We start from the raw sequence: 14,746 nt of genomic DNA, 5'->3' as shown, positions 1-14,746 counted from the left end.
AATTAACAGTGCAAGCTTGTCTGCAAGTACCTTTTAAAGTTGGCCCCTCCCGGTTGGACACCATTCCTTCTGCAGCCCACCAGTCCTTCTAGGGCAAGTGCAAACAATACTTTCCGTTACAATAACTTGTATGCAGGAACACACACACACACACACACACACACACACACACACACACAGGCACACGAAGCAGTGTTTCATCTGTAGCAAAGCAGCGAGAGAAAAGTTTACTGGCTCTAGCCAATTGGAGGCTGTGGAGCTGAGCCAAATTAGCATGTTTTTCTCCGCCTCTAGATGAAGTCATGATTGAAACATGGCCTTGAACTTCTTTCATAAAGGGATAGAAGAGTAGGAAAGAAAAGCTAAACCTGCAGGAAAGTGCCCCGTGCCGAGGAGAACGCGGTTAGGAAGTGAGCGCCTGCTTCTGAACCCTGAGTGGTTCTCAGTTCTGTAACCTTCGCCTCCCACTGGGTGGAGTAGGGCTTTTAAGAGCAGCTGGAATGCAGTTCCCCTGATCAGTGTAGCCAGTTGTTGCCTGTCTGAACCTCTGCCAGTCCTGGAGAGCGGTGCTCTGAGCTCAAGCCAGCAGGCCTCTTTCTGCCCGCTCGCTGCCGTCCTTCTTGCCGGAGAAGAACGTTCCCACCTGTCCAGCCATGGGGGAGGACGCCGCCCAAGCTGAGAAGTTTCAGCACCCGGGGTCTGCCGTGTGGCAGGAGAAGCCAGCCAGCCCCAGCCTCGCGCCCTCTTCCACGCCGAGCCCCAGCCTGAACCTGGGGAGCACGGAGGAGGCCATCCGGGACAACTCGCAGGTGAACGCCGTCACGGTGCTCACGCTCCTGGACAAGCTGGTGAACATGCTGGATGCCGTGCAGGAGAACCAGCACAATATGGAGCAGCGGCAGATCAGCCTAGAGGGCTCCGTGAAGGGCATCCAGAACGACCTCACCAAGCTCTCCAAATACCAGGCCTCCACCAGCAACACGGTGAGCAAGCTGCTGGAGAAGTCCCGCAAGGTCAGCGCCCACACTCGCGCGGTCAAGGAGCGCATGGACAGGCAGAGCGCGCAGGTGAAGCGGCTGGAGAACAACCACGCCCAGCTCCTCAGGCGCAACCATTTCAAAGTGCTCATCTTCCAGGTCAGTGCCCCCCTCCTCCTCCTCCCGCCCAGCTGGGATTCCTCAGCCTTCGTGGTCTCAGTCAGCCTGGCTCTCACAGCCACTTCTACATCTGTCCTGCCTGTCAGGGATCCCACACACACCAGGCGTTGTCCCCATCCGCCTTCAGCAGGAGTGTGACCTCCGCACCCGGGGGTGGGAATTTCTCAGGTCACGGCAGCCTAAACCCAAGGCAGTTGCCCCAGAGGTTAGTACGCCAGGGTCATTTGTTAGGGAGCACCTGGACGCACTCCATACAGGTTGGGACGGTGAGCAGGTGCGTGCACCCGAGTCAAATTCATGTGTCTCCTTGCATTATGAACTTGGGGCTCTGACTGCAGCTGTTAGCTGGACAGGGCATATTAATTCAGTGCCTGTTGATTAACTCTTTGTGGAAATGAGATAATCATCTGATTTTTTTTTAATCAAGAAGTCAAATTTATGACTGCTTCTCTCTTTGTCTAAAGGCTGCCAATGTTTGAGAAGCTAACCAAGTACTGAAGACTGATTGCATTAGAATTGAACTAGTCTCTTCCTTTAAGATTCTTGTCACCAAAGCAATCTTTGTTATTTTCTGGCAAATAATGCACTAAAAATACAGAGCATAACTCTTTACAGATACACGAGGTATGCTTCTTATTGCTCAGAGAAGCCACAACTGTAAAATAAAAGCAGTGTTAATCAGTTTTAGTTGCAAAGGCTAGTCTCGAATATTTTCTCTTTCCGATGGTTGCCTTAGAATAAAAAGGCCACTTAATTTTTTTTAATGCATCAATGATGCAGTTAATGTAGCAAGAGGGTATCTGGGGACAGGGAGGTTGCGTGGGGCTGTTGTTCTGCCAAGTGGTGGGCATTTGTGAATCCAAGGGTAGCCCTGCCCAAGGCTGGAAGTCCTTCCGCCCAATGGAACGCAGCCAACACAGAGCCCAGGAAGCAATTGCCATGCCTGCCCCAGGGCTGTCTCCTTGTGACCATGTGAATAGGAGACGATTTCAAAGCCATGGAGGGGAGAGGCTATAACCAACTGTTTGATTGTGAAAGGCACACAAGAAGAGCCTTCATCTCCCAAGGGAGATTTAGAAATTGGAATTTAAGCCGAGGGAGCCTTCTTTTTTCTAAATGAATCTGCTCCGCCAAGTTAGAACCTAAGCCTCTTTCCCTCCTTAAAAGGAAAGACTCATCTGGCTGTTTTTTTGTCCTCCCCAAATTGCACTTGATGTAAAGCTTCAGGCAGCTCATGTCCTCCTATACCTTGCAGGCTTTTGCAGCCCAGACATTTTTTAGCCTTTAATGCAAATGGAATAGCTTTTCATGCACCAGATGAACTGAAAAGAGATACGGTGACTGCGCCTTTCTTAAGCCATATAAGATCCTTTACTTTATTAGCCTAAAAGATATTAGAAATCTCAGCTCTCAAGGCATTTCTAAATTAAATACTGATCTCCAAACAAAACCAAACATGTGCAGACATGTTTAAATCTGAGTCATCAAAGCAAATTTTCCTCCCTCCAGTATGAATCAGGGAGATTATCTCTTGTCCTCTATCCTTAGTTAAGGGAGGAAGAAGTACCTAGTAGAGGAAGATCATGATTTGTCGGGATCGGTTTATGTTTCATTTTGCCGCGGATGTTCTGTAGTTGTTGGAGGCAGGGACGGAAGAGATATGTGAGTAAAAATTCAAGAGAATTGTAAATCTGACATTTAAAAAAAACAACAGGTGGGGAACTTAAAGACTCGGGCTGCTGTTGAGCCATACCCCGGTCTCCTCTTTTGTCACATTGGATTGACAGGTGTGAAATTGCAGCCAGAAGTGGTCGGAATTCTCCATAGAGTGAGTAAAAGGTGAAACAGGGGTGCGCAAGACCAAGGTGGAAGCTAAGAGAATCCAAAGCAACATATTCAGGCTCCATTCTGCGCCTCTTAACAAGCCGCCCCCAAGGACCCTTTTTTTTTTTTTTTTTTTTTAAAGAGCAGGTTAGGAAGCAAGGACCTAAAGGCAAGGAACTGGAGCTTTCTTAAGCCATGTAAGATCCTTTCATAGCCTGAAGGATATTAGAAATCTCAACTCTCAAGACATCGTAAGGTGGTTAGTTTGCAAAAACAAATGTGGGTGCAGTCTCTTCGTGGAGAGTTGTTCTTTCTCTTAAAGTAGGGGCTCTCAGGGTAGCGGTCATGCCAGTGGATGGAATACTAACTTGTGCTGGAGAGTGCTCCAGTCGAGGGGTTGAGAAGATCTATTTTGTCACATAGACACTGGTTCAAATGCGAGTTTCACCGCTTGCCAACTATGTGATCTTGTGCACATTTTGCAGCTTCTCCAAGCTTCTGTTTTCTCATCTGTACACTGAGGATATGAATAGGAGCAAAACATTTGTCAGCTCTTTTAGTAAGCCCTGCATGCTCTAAGTATCCTTCTGTGCATTCTCTCATTTGCCCTCAACTTACAGATGAGGAGGCTGCAATTCAAAGGTACCTATATCTTGTTTGAAGTTATTTAGTAACGTCAAGCAGTGAGGCGGGGATTTGAACTCACGTATAATTGATTCCGTGCTCTTAAACATGGATGCTTTTCCCTTTGTATCTCTCACAGGGTGAGGAATAAATGCAATAACCTCTTTAAAATGGTTAGTGAGTTACGTGGTGTAAGAACTCAAGGAATGGAAGCTATTCCTGGGTGGATCTGACATGCATTCACACAGTGAAGGTTATACTTTAGCTTATTTAGAAACATGGCTGCTGAGTGAAAACCGACCCCACCCTACTCGAGATCTGACAACAGCCAGGCTTATGCTTTTTTTTAATTTTTTTTCAAAGTTTTTTATTTATTTTTGGGACAGAGAGAGACAGAGCATGAACGGGGGAGGGGCAGAGAGAGAGGGAGACACAGAATCGGAAACAGGCTCCAGGCTCCGAGCCATCAGCCCAGAGCCGACGCGGAGCTCGAACTCACGGACCGCGAGATCGTGACCTGGCTGAAGTCGGACGCTTAACCGACTGCGCCACCCAGGCGCCCCATGGCCTATGCTTTTTAAATGGGACTCATTAAAAGCTACATACCCGCGCACGCGCACACACACTCTCTTCCATTCCCTGCCATACGTCGTATGGCAACTACCATGTCGAAATCAATATTATATCCCCGATACACCATGAGAGCAAAGGACTGTGCCCAAAGGGCCTACCCAAAATAGCCCCTTCTAGTGGCAGGCTTTACTGTGTGGCTGAGAGCGGGTGGGTGAGAGAGGAAGAAGGCAGAGGATACACGAGTTGCCACTCCATAGGTCATTTGTTGTTTTCAATCCCCTTGAATCCTCTGCCAGACTTTCCTCTTCTAAATTCATTGGTTTTCTAATTCAAGACAAAAATATGGGTGTGAAAATTTTATGTTTTTAATGTGTATTTATTTTTTTAGAGACAGCGAGAGTGCAAATAGGGAAGGGGCACAGAGAGAGAGAGAGGGGGACAGAGAATCTGAAGCAGGCTCTCTGCTGACAGCAGAGACCCCAAATGCGGGGCTTGAACCCACGAACTGTGAGATCGTGACCTGAGCCGAAGTCAGACGCTGAACCAACTGAGCCACCCGGGCGCCCCTATGTGAAAAATTTTAAGACGAGAAAGTGAGGAAAGCAAATCTGTCACCTGGGCAGATGTAGCACTGTCATGTTTAGAAGATGAGGTTTCCAGTTTGTAAGGTCCTGTCGTGTCCTCCAGAATCTGCAGGTGCTTTTTGGTTGTTGGTTGCTCGGTTGGTTTGTCTACTAGACACTTCAACGTTCGCATTTTTTTTTTTTAAATTCCAACTTTTGTCCTTAATTTGTCCTATTTAAAATGTGTTATTTATGTATTTCCATGTGTGCTGAACTTACAAGGTCGTTGTGGCTTTAAAGCCCCCTCCTGCCTTTAGCAGTTACTTCAAATTATAGCCACTGGCACCTAAAACTCGAGAATAGTCACCTCCCTTTGAGTGATGAAGCAAATTGTAAAATCCTTGTTAAACTTAGCAGCTTTTCTTTTATATATAGTTTTTAGGATAGCCTAAGATCAATGTTTGAACTCAAAATACTGTGACAGGATCCAGTGTAAATGAAATAAGACTGAAAGGGGTTGGTGATCAAAAAGCAAATGCTAAAAACTAACAAGACTCCTGCTTTGCCCGTAAGCATGGCTATCTTTAACTAAACCTAGAGTTTACGCAGAAAATCAGTGCATTTACCATTAAAAGGAAATTTTCTCTGTTGATTCATGAGCCTAGCATTTCACAGCTAACTGGCCCTGAGGGTGTGGCGCCCACTTATGCCTTAAGGTTCTAGTAATGATTATCCCGAAAAAGCGGTGTGGGAATGGCTTCAAATCCAGGGAACAAAATGAGACTCCTCCTGGACAGCTTACACTTTCGTCCACATAAAATTGTGAAATTGGGTGAAAAGAGTAGAGGTTGGGTATTTGCCGTGGATACATTCGTAGAGAAGCAGGCCTATAAATGTGTTCAAATATTCATCATTTGGCTTCCTTCAATGAGATTAGACTTTTAGAACGGTGCTAAAAGTATAACATCTTCAGACTATTTTCAAGTTGATTTTTTTTTAAAGACTGTACTTTCTCTATCCAAAACCACTGCTCTGAAAACTGTTAAATTATTACAGACGTTGAAGAAATGGCAATATAGGAAATCAAAGACACCTTAATATGACAACTCGCCATGTTTATGTCCCATTGATTAATGTTCCCATAATGGGATATTGGTTTTGATGCGCTCCTTATCCCGTGCCCTTTTAGTTTCTGCGACCAAATACTTGTTCTCATTGTTATTATTTACACTTATTGAATGTCAGCGCAGCCTCAGCCTGTTAAGTGAATAACTGATTATCGTTTCTTCAAAAGAATCATTGCTTTGTCTCATTTGTTAAAAAACTGGACTGTTGGGGCGCCTGGGTGGCGCAGTCGGTTAAGCGTCCGACTTCAGCCAGGTCACGATCTCGCGGTCCATGAGTTCGAGCCCCACGTCAGGCTCTGGGCTGATGGCTCAGAGCCTGGAGCCTGTTTCCAATTCTGTGTGTCTCCCTCTCTCTCTGCCCCTCCCCCGTTCATGCTCTGTCTCTCTCTGTCCCAAAAATAAATAAATGTTGAAAAAAAAAAAAAACTGGACTGTTTGTTAGATGCAGTCCTTCCAGGTAAATGTGGCCCCTTCCCTTGTTTTGCACATCTGTGTCTGTTGGAATTGAGTGAAAAGCATTGTCCGGTGCAGCTCAGGTCCTGTGGTTTGAATCCTTGTACGAAACAAAGCATGTTTGGTGTTAGTACTTTAGGAGATCGCGTCTACAATTTTTTTAGTTATTGTTCGTGGGGTTTACATTAATGTCACAAAATCAAATATCTTGGAGCTGGAAAGTACCTTAATAACCATTTAGCTTAACTTCATTTTATATCAAAGAAACAGACGCCCAGAGAAAGTGACTAGCAAGGTTTCATTTTATTAATAATAGAAATTATGGAGTTGAACTGTAAAATGAGTAAAAACAAACACTGTATTCCCACTATGGCAAAGTTCATGCTTACTGGGTTTTCTGCGTCAGCTTTTAAATAATTCAGAATGATTTGTTTTGTTTTGTGTTTTTTTGCTTTTTTTTTTTTTTTTGTTGTTGTTGTTGTTGTTGGTAGCAAAGAATACCTAACCGGTGTGATCTTAAAAAAGAATTGAACCCTTGATAACACTGAAAAATAATGAAACTTTTAAATCCTCCACAATGTGAAAGACTGCTCAGGGATTATAACTAATGCATTTTATTCTTATGACTTGCTGATTCTACCGACAGCTGCCTTAGGGGTGCAGTTCTAATCAATGGCTTTATCCACTTGGCAATCTATACCTCAGAAACACAAATTGGAGAAAACCATCAATGTGTAAAAGAGACCTATAAATCAGAATGTCAGGTGGGCATAGTTCCATTTTAATAACTAGTATTTAGAGATTATTGGATAAGGCATCCTGTGGACACAAATTTATGGTCCTCATATCCCTCCAGGATGCCACCACATCCCTCTGGGTCTATGACAGGCTTCGCTCTTTTCGTCTAACAACAGGGATGATAAGTCTGTGACCCAAGAACACACTGCTGGCTTCTCTCCCCTTAGTCAAGCTTTTATGGTCGGCTTCCTTTTCTAACGCGAGTCATAGAATCTCCTTTAAAGCGTATGCATCTATATATGTGCAAAGATTTGCTTCTGCGAACTCCAACACAAGAAGTGCTCAGCGTGTTGGCAGGCTTCTCTGTGTTGGTATCTACATGCGCGACTGGGACAGCCAGTTCACGAGAATCAATAGAAATAGCAAACAAGCTGAAGTGTAAGGAAAAATGCCACTTCTGGAGAGTTCTTTCCTTCCTTTTCTCTTTAGTGCTGCAAGCACATCATTCATATAGGTTTGAAGTGTGCCGTTTAATTCTCCCTTCCTTTGAAAAACTCCTAAGGGTTCTTGTGAAAGGTCAGAACCCAGAGCAGCTGTGTCAGTGGCAGCCGAGTACCTTTTGGAAAATAAATCTGTAGAGCAAACTGTCAGCTGCTTCTGGGGGGCCTCTGCCGGGTAGAAGGGCCCCAGAAGTCAGCGCCAGCCCACGAGGGATTCTTGGTGCCCTGTTAGGGAGTCACAGGCCCTAAGCAGATCTATGAGTCACTAGCCCAGGTAAGCGGTGATAGAATGGAGGACATGAAGTTGATCCTCCCCCTTGAAAGAGCTGTCAAGATTGGAATCTGTAAGAGAAAGCAGATCAGAACCATTATGACAGGAGGCTGAAGCGGGCAGAAGTGTCCCTTTCCCCGTAGACAGGTGAAGTCTCAAGTGTTTCCATGAGGCCTGTGTGAGAGGACTGAGCAGGGCACATGCACAGGTCAGATTGGGTGCCTGTGGACTGTGTTGGTATAGAGGATGTACTGCCATGACATGCCAGTTGAATATCCGCCAGCAAAGCACTTACGTTGTAGCCCAAAACGACGCGTACGTTCAGTTGAAACAAAACTAGAGATTTTTGAGGGGTGTCAGTATTTTGTTGCTTCTAAAAAAAACAGGAAAGGTAAGGCCTCTGTGTGGTTGGACATCCACCATTCCTGTGTGACAGGAAGGGGCTTGCCCTCAGACTGGATGCCATGAGCAGCCACAAAATAGATGCTGTCCAGTAGACAGAACACAACGAACTGCTCAAGCAATTAAAATGACAGCAGAAGCATAAAGCAGTTAGCCAAAAAAAAGAGATATCTCACTCGTTCCCACTTTTGTAAAGACACAGCCAGCTCGTCTGGATTGTGTCTGTTCCCACTGGGTTTATTTTCATAGCCGGCGTTGAGAGCCCTCGTGTAAACGTCCCAGGCGTTGGATAGAAGAGTTCGGTGGTTTCCCACCGTCCCTCAGCTGCCCTCACGCGTGTGGTATCTACCACACAAGGCCGCTGCCTCCCCTGACAGCGCGCTCTCCTCAAACCTGTCCTTGACGGACATGTGCCGAGAGAGAGGGACAGGAGTCTCCCGCTCAACAGTAGCTGTGCTTTTGTAATAACAGAATTTACATTTAAGAAAAAAAACGCAGGATTGCTGAATTCTTTTGGAAGCACGGTCAATATGTCTACCTTTTTGTTAAGGTTGAAGAAAGGGACGTTAGCAGGGTATTCCTCTGATCACCCGGAGAGATTAAGGCATACGAGTTGTACCTCTTCTCTGGGAACCAAGGCTTATTTTTGTAGTTTCCCCTGAATTTCTGCTTCCTTCACTGAGGACTTAACTTTTCACTGAGTTCTTAGTTTCTTCCTTTCCTGCAGGCGGCTCCTGTCAAACCCTCCCAAGCCTTTTGTCAAACCCCAGGAGTAATTTTGCTTCTGGACCAAGCATCAGGGCCTTAGCTGTTGCTGCAGTCGGCCTCCCTGTCAGTAATGCTCATCCACTGAGAATAACCTCCTTCCTTAGAAACGGAAACCGCAGCGTCCCTTAGGCCTCGGTTCTCAGTTCCCAGTGGCAGCGGCAGTCACCGAACTTCCTTAGAAGAGCGAAACCCGTTCTTTTGTAGTCCTCAGGCCTACCCAGCGGAGGGGCAATTTCTATTCCGGCCACTCTCTCAAGGCTTTCTTAGAAAGCCACCTTGTCCACCATGTGTTCATTCAATAAATAGCTGTTGAGCTGCCAGGAACTATTGTGACGGGGGCACAACAGTGAACAAGAGACCCAAATTGCCACCCTCATGGGGAGTACATGGGGAGTGCCAGAAAGATAGAGGCAAGTTGAGACTTGAAACATGGGAAAGTTGCTCTCTGGAAAAGTCGAGGTCAGAAATGACTCGTGGAAATGCCATGTTTCTTTCCGATTTTTTTTACTTGGTCCGTCATACTATGTTCCTGACCGTCTTTATGACATTAAAAATGGGTGGTTGTGGAGAGGGCTTTGGGAAACAGAATCTGTGATTTCTTTACTCTAACAAAGGTTCTATATAACCAGATTTTCTATTAACCTCTATCCAAGATTTTATCCTTTGTTTCTAACCAATTTATGGAATGGACTGTGGTATGAGTGTATGTGCAAAAGAGGGAGACACGGGGCTGTGTTTTTTCCAGAATAGCGTAACTATTCCGTTCAGTGGCTAATAAGGAGAGGGACTTCTAGGTTTCTCTGTATCAAAACTTTGTTCATTATTTTCTGTAGGCAAAAAGTTAAAAAATATGCAGGTACACTCTTAGAATATGTGTTTGACCCTAACCCCAATGTCATTGACTTTTTGATCAATTAAAAGAAGGGAAATTCTTACTGTTAACATGAACCTCACCTGAAGTCTAGATCCCAGATAGACTTGTTAAATGCACAAAATCCAGTTATGTTTCAAACTGGGAATTTACTGGGCAGTCCACCGTATAATCTGGTAAGGTTGAAGCTAAGGAGGAAGCGGGGTTCTGAAGCCTGGCCCACCTTGGCATTCCTGCAGAACCCCGAGTGTCCCTGGGAGTGCGGTTTGAAAGTTGCTAATCGAGGTCAAGTCCTCTTGTTCATATTTGGGAGGAACTGAGACCCGAGGAGATCAAATAATTTGCTGAAAGCCACACAGGCACTCAGCAGTACAATAAAGACTGAGACTCAGGCTTCTGTTACACGTTCTTTCCACTGTGCTGGTTCTTTCCATGAAAATGTGAAGACACCTTGCTGGCCAGCTCTCATTTTCCAATATTCAAAGAAAAAATTTAAAAAATAAAGGGATTCCTTGGGCCCCTGGGTGGCTCAGCTGGTTAAGTGTCCAACATTGGCTCAGGTCACGATCTCACAGCTCATGAGTTCGAGCCCCGCGTGGGGCTCTGTTCTGACAGCTCGGAGCCTGGAGCCTGCTTCGGATTCTGTGTCTCCCTCTGTCTCTGCCCCTCCCCTGCTCACATTCTCTCTCTCTTTCTCTCTTTCTCTCTCTCAAAAATAAATACACAGTAAAAAAAAATTAAAAATTAAAATTAAAAAGAAAGGGATTCCTGTGCTGTGTGACCCAAGCTACCTGAAAGCAAATCCACCCGCTTAGAAGTGGAGCACCATTGCCCTTGAACTCTGGAGGCAAGTTCTCAGGCTCTGCTCCCTGAGACACGGAGAAGGTCAGACCTTTGCCTCTGTGTCCAGAAACTGAGGGAAGAGGTATGCTGGGAATAGTGCAGGGAAAGGGACAGATTCCTGAGCTTCTGTCCTCACTCTTAGCTCTAGGTAGGGGATCTAAGTAAGTATTCTTGTCCAGGGAAGCCCTGTTTAACAAGAGAGCCTTGATAAGCTGCCTTAGAGACCTCCCTCGCTCCTCTAAGAATGGCCATGGTACCCGTCCTGTCCTTATTAATGCCCACATAGGATATCCTGAACCGCAGGGCTTCATGGGTGGGCCCCCAGTGAGGCTGGCCCTGTCTTCTCTTACTCTAAAATCATGTCATCAGAAAAATTAGTGTGCACTTCTGAATAGATACCAAGGTTGACCACACTTTTCCTTCTGATTCCTAGCGGGGGAGGAAACCTGATCAAGGCTTTACATGGTGTCTGACTCTTGAGGACTTCCCAGTTCTCTCCCTTGCCCCCATCTTTTATCTCCTAACTCCACCTCCAGTGGGATTTTGGCAGGAGCAGAGCCACCTGACCTTGCAGGAAGATGGGAGACAGAGGCCTCTTGGGTTCACAGTAACTTACTTTAGCTCCTTTATCTAGGCAACTTCCTGGTCTGTCAGAGCCACAACCCACTTCCTCCCCTGCCTGTCACTGATAGAGCCCTTGTCATCTGCCCTCATAATATTCCCAATAAGCATCCCCTGCCCTTATCCAGCCTCGGGGGAATGACTTGACCAGTTTAGAATTCACTCTTCATATTCTAGAAAACTGAAGCCACAAACATGTGGTTTCTGTCATCCCCATGTGCCAGAAAGATACACACTGCAAATGACAGCAGCTCAGGACCGTTTGTAACATCTGTTATTAACATGAAATCTATCTACATTGTCCATCTTTTCAGGAAGAAAATGAGATCCCTGCCAGTGTGTTTGTGAAAGAGCCAGTTTCCAGCCCAGCGGAAGAGAAGGAGGAGCTTGCAGATGAAAACAAGTCCCTGGAGGAAACCTTGCACACGGTGGACCTCTCATCAGATGACGAATTGCCCCACGATGAGGAGACCCTGGAAGACAGTGCAGAGGAAAAGATGGAAGAAAGCAGGGCAGAGAAAATAAAAAGATCCAGCCTCCGGAAAGTAGATAGCCTCAAGAAAGCATTTTCTCGCCAGAACATCGAGAGAAAAATGAACAAGCTGGGGACAAAGATCGTGTCTGTAGAGAGGAGAGAGAAGATTAAGAAATCTCTCACTTCCAATCACCAGAAAATATCCTCAGGGAAAAGCTCCCCCTTCAAGGTCTCTCCCCTCACTTTTGGTCGCAAGAAAGTCCGAGAGGGAGAAGGCCCTGCAGAAAACGAGACCAAGTCAGAAGACACGCCTAGCAGCGAGCAGATGCCAGATGACCACGAGGAGAGCTCGTTTGCAGAGGGTCTTTCTGAAGCGTCCCTCACCGGTGCCCTGGTGGAAGGCCAGAGCAAGGAGGAGGATGCAGAGAGGGAGGCCTCCAGAGGGAGTAACTCGGGCAGGGATAGCAACATCGACTTGACAATTGTGGAAGATGAAGAGGAGGAGTCGGTGGCCCTGGAACAAGCGCAGAAGGTTCGCTACGAGGGAGGCTACCTGCTGACCTCTGAGGATGCAGAGCAGTCGGATGCAAGCCCGGGCCAGCCTGCCGTGCTCCAGGTGGACCAGACCGCCTAAACGCGCAGCCTGCCGGGCCCAGCCTGTGCTTCCGTTCCGGCGGGTAACCAGAGTCTGGAAACAAAGCCCTGCACGTGTCCGCACTACCCACTCACTACCGTGTTGTTGTCCAAGCAGCCCTCACCCACGCCACAGGAGCAGCGCACAGATGGACCCGGATCTACTGTGAAGGCGACCCGTCAGGAGCGTCGCTTCCAACTTGTTCTTCGGTTCTGTTTTTGTAGAATTTCTCCAAGATTGCATGGAAGAAGAGAAGGGGCAGCTGCAAAACGCTGACCAATTTGGCTTAGTTAGAAAAACCAGAGGCTACTTGAGATACTCGTCATGAGATGGGATTCATTTCTTGTCATTCCATAGGCTTGCCGAATAGTGTACCAGCGCTATATTGAATTTCCACTGAACTCTGTGAAGCTAATTATTGTATTTCAAGTGTGCGATATATAATATACGTATGTATTTAAGCTAAGGACATACCTACTTTATATTATAAGAAAAAAACACACACTTTTTTAAAAAGGTAGAAGAGACAGTCTGGTCGCTTATTCACTTAATAGAAACCACTGTTTTAACTTCAAATGAAGAAAACATTGAAAGACTGTAATATTCAGCTAATCAAGTAAGATCTAGGAAAGTCAGGACTGTCAGAAAAAGACAACTAAGAGGGAGAAGTTGGAAAATAAGAGAAACGGGAAAGAAGGAATGCCAAAGAGAATGAAGGCCTAGAAAAGCCATGTGCTTAGAAGTAAAATATTTACTGTATTAACTCAAGTATTCTTTTCTTTAAATAACAATTCTAAAGAGTTTCGTATATCCTTGAACAACATGTTATATCTTCACAATATTTTTATCTTCTAATATTTTCAAATAATATAAAAATATAGTTTACTGTGTTAAAGCTGCATTTTGCTGAATAAATAAAAGACATTACAGATCTTTCACCAAGGAGCTTTAAAAGGATGCCGTGTCTTTAACACCGGAACGAACGTAAATCTCAGAAATTAGTATGTACTGGCTTTTGTAGGAAGTTCGTTCAGACGACTCTTCCATGATTTCCAAATTTAAAATGGCCTTTACACTCCAAATGATGTAATGTAGGTGTGTAAGATGTTAAAAGCAACAGGTTTGAGAAGGGAAGGATTGTTTTTCCTTTTGTATATGATGGTAATTTCATTCTAGGTCATATTTTATTTATATATTAATTTCACAGAATATTAATAGGATTCTTCCAAAAGCATGCTAGTGTTTATGTATATGTGCACCCTTATTCGGCCGGGATAATTTTTACTCCGGTCTAACGTTATACTAAAACATTGCTTTCTCTATTTTTGATTACAGAATGCTAATGTTTTGAGAACACAACTAAATTATAGTGTAGAGGCAATTGTGCCGGGGAGCAAATTCCCTACCTTTAGTGTGTACCACTCACTATAAGTAACCTGACAAATATAAGTAACCCAAGACGGTATTAACAAACAATGCTTTGTTTCCTAAAAGGAAAAACAGGCTCAAGGTATTGATAGCCTAACCTATACAGCTGTGTCCCTATTTGCCGTAATGTACCTCAAACATTAGATTGTTGAACTAACGATGGCTGTGTTAAAGAAGACTAAATAAACCAAAGCATGAAAAGTGTGTAACGATGTCAGTTTTTTCGGCAGAGCAATTTTAGAACAAGCAGAAAGAATTGATTTGTAGACTCTCCTCCAAACGTAGCTGTGATGTCGATTGTCTCGGTCTTGATGTCCCCTATTAACTCTGCTTTCTTTTCCCCCTGATCTCATTTAGAAATCCAGGTCTCGTTCTTCAAGTTTAACTTTCTTGACATCACCTTGCCAGCTCTGGAGAGCATCTGAATTTATTGCAGCAGCTTGATAAATTTGATAGTTCCATCTGCATTTTTATTGTTTGGTACCAGATCTTATAATACCTTAAGTAGCCCTGCAAACATGACTGTGTTGAACTGTGCATTCAGTTTATTCACACAGATAAACCTTTGTCTTCGGCAGAACCGTGGACTCGGTAGAAGACTTCATTTCACTCCGGGACCTAAGCATGCCTGTTTAACCTTTATGAAGTTACTGTCACTTCTTGCGGTCAGAGTTGGGGGATCCAGGGCTAATGTGATGTTTACACTTCCTTTCCAAAAATGCTGCTGCCGTTTGTTCCTATAAACTATCTGCATGTCAGTGAAAAGCTACCCTTAAATCTTTTTAGATTTTACTGACAAACGTTTATTCTGTGTTCCAAATTCAAAGCATTACGATTCTAAGCAATAAAGCAGTGAATGAGGCCAGATCATTGT

General features: G+C 44.9%; 1 protein-coding gene across 1 annotated transcript; it reads left to right on the top strand.

Annotated features, from left to right (window-relative positions):
* The first annotated feature begins 357 nt into the window (after window positions 1–357).
* CAVIN2 (caveolae associated protein 2) lies at window positions 358–14,078 on the top strand. The gene is made up of 2 exons (XM_040475702.1): window positions 358–1,136; window positions 11,650–14,078. The coding sequence occupies exons 1-2, from the start codon at window positions 654–656 to the stop codon at window positions 12,442–12,444; spliced, it is 1,278 nt and encodes a 425-aa protein (XP_040331636.1). The 5' UTR covers window positions 358–653; the 3' UTR covers window positions 12,445–14,078.
* Window positions 14,079–14,746: the final 668 nt, after the last annotated feature.

This window comes from Herpailurus yagouaroundi, unplaced genomic scaffold (assembly GCF_014898765.1).
Source record: "Herpailurus yagouaroundi ecotype Mexico unplaced genomic scaffold, PumYag 140, whole genome shotgun sequence".
NCBI classification, from domain to species: Eukaryota; Metazoa; Chordata; class Mammalia; order Carnivora; family Felidae; genus Herpailurus; species Herpailurus yagouaroundi.
Note: the sequence above shows the minus strand (reverse complement) of the source record. Positions and strands in the feature narration are given on the sequence as shown.

What these genes read in the sequence shown, in the direction of transcription:
- CAVIN2 (XM_040475702.1), top strand. Translation starts at nt 654, where the DNA reads ATGGGGGAGGACGCCGCCCAAGCTGAGAAGTTTCAGCACCCGGGGTCT. An exon ending in TCAAAGTGCTCATCTTCCAG is followed by an intron (nt 1,137 to 11,649) that starts GTCAGTGCCCCC and finishes CCATCTTTTCAG; the next exon opens with GAAGAAAATGAGATCCCTGC.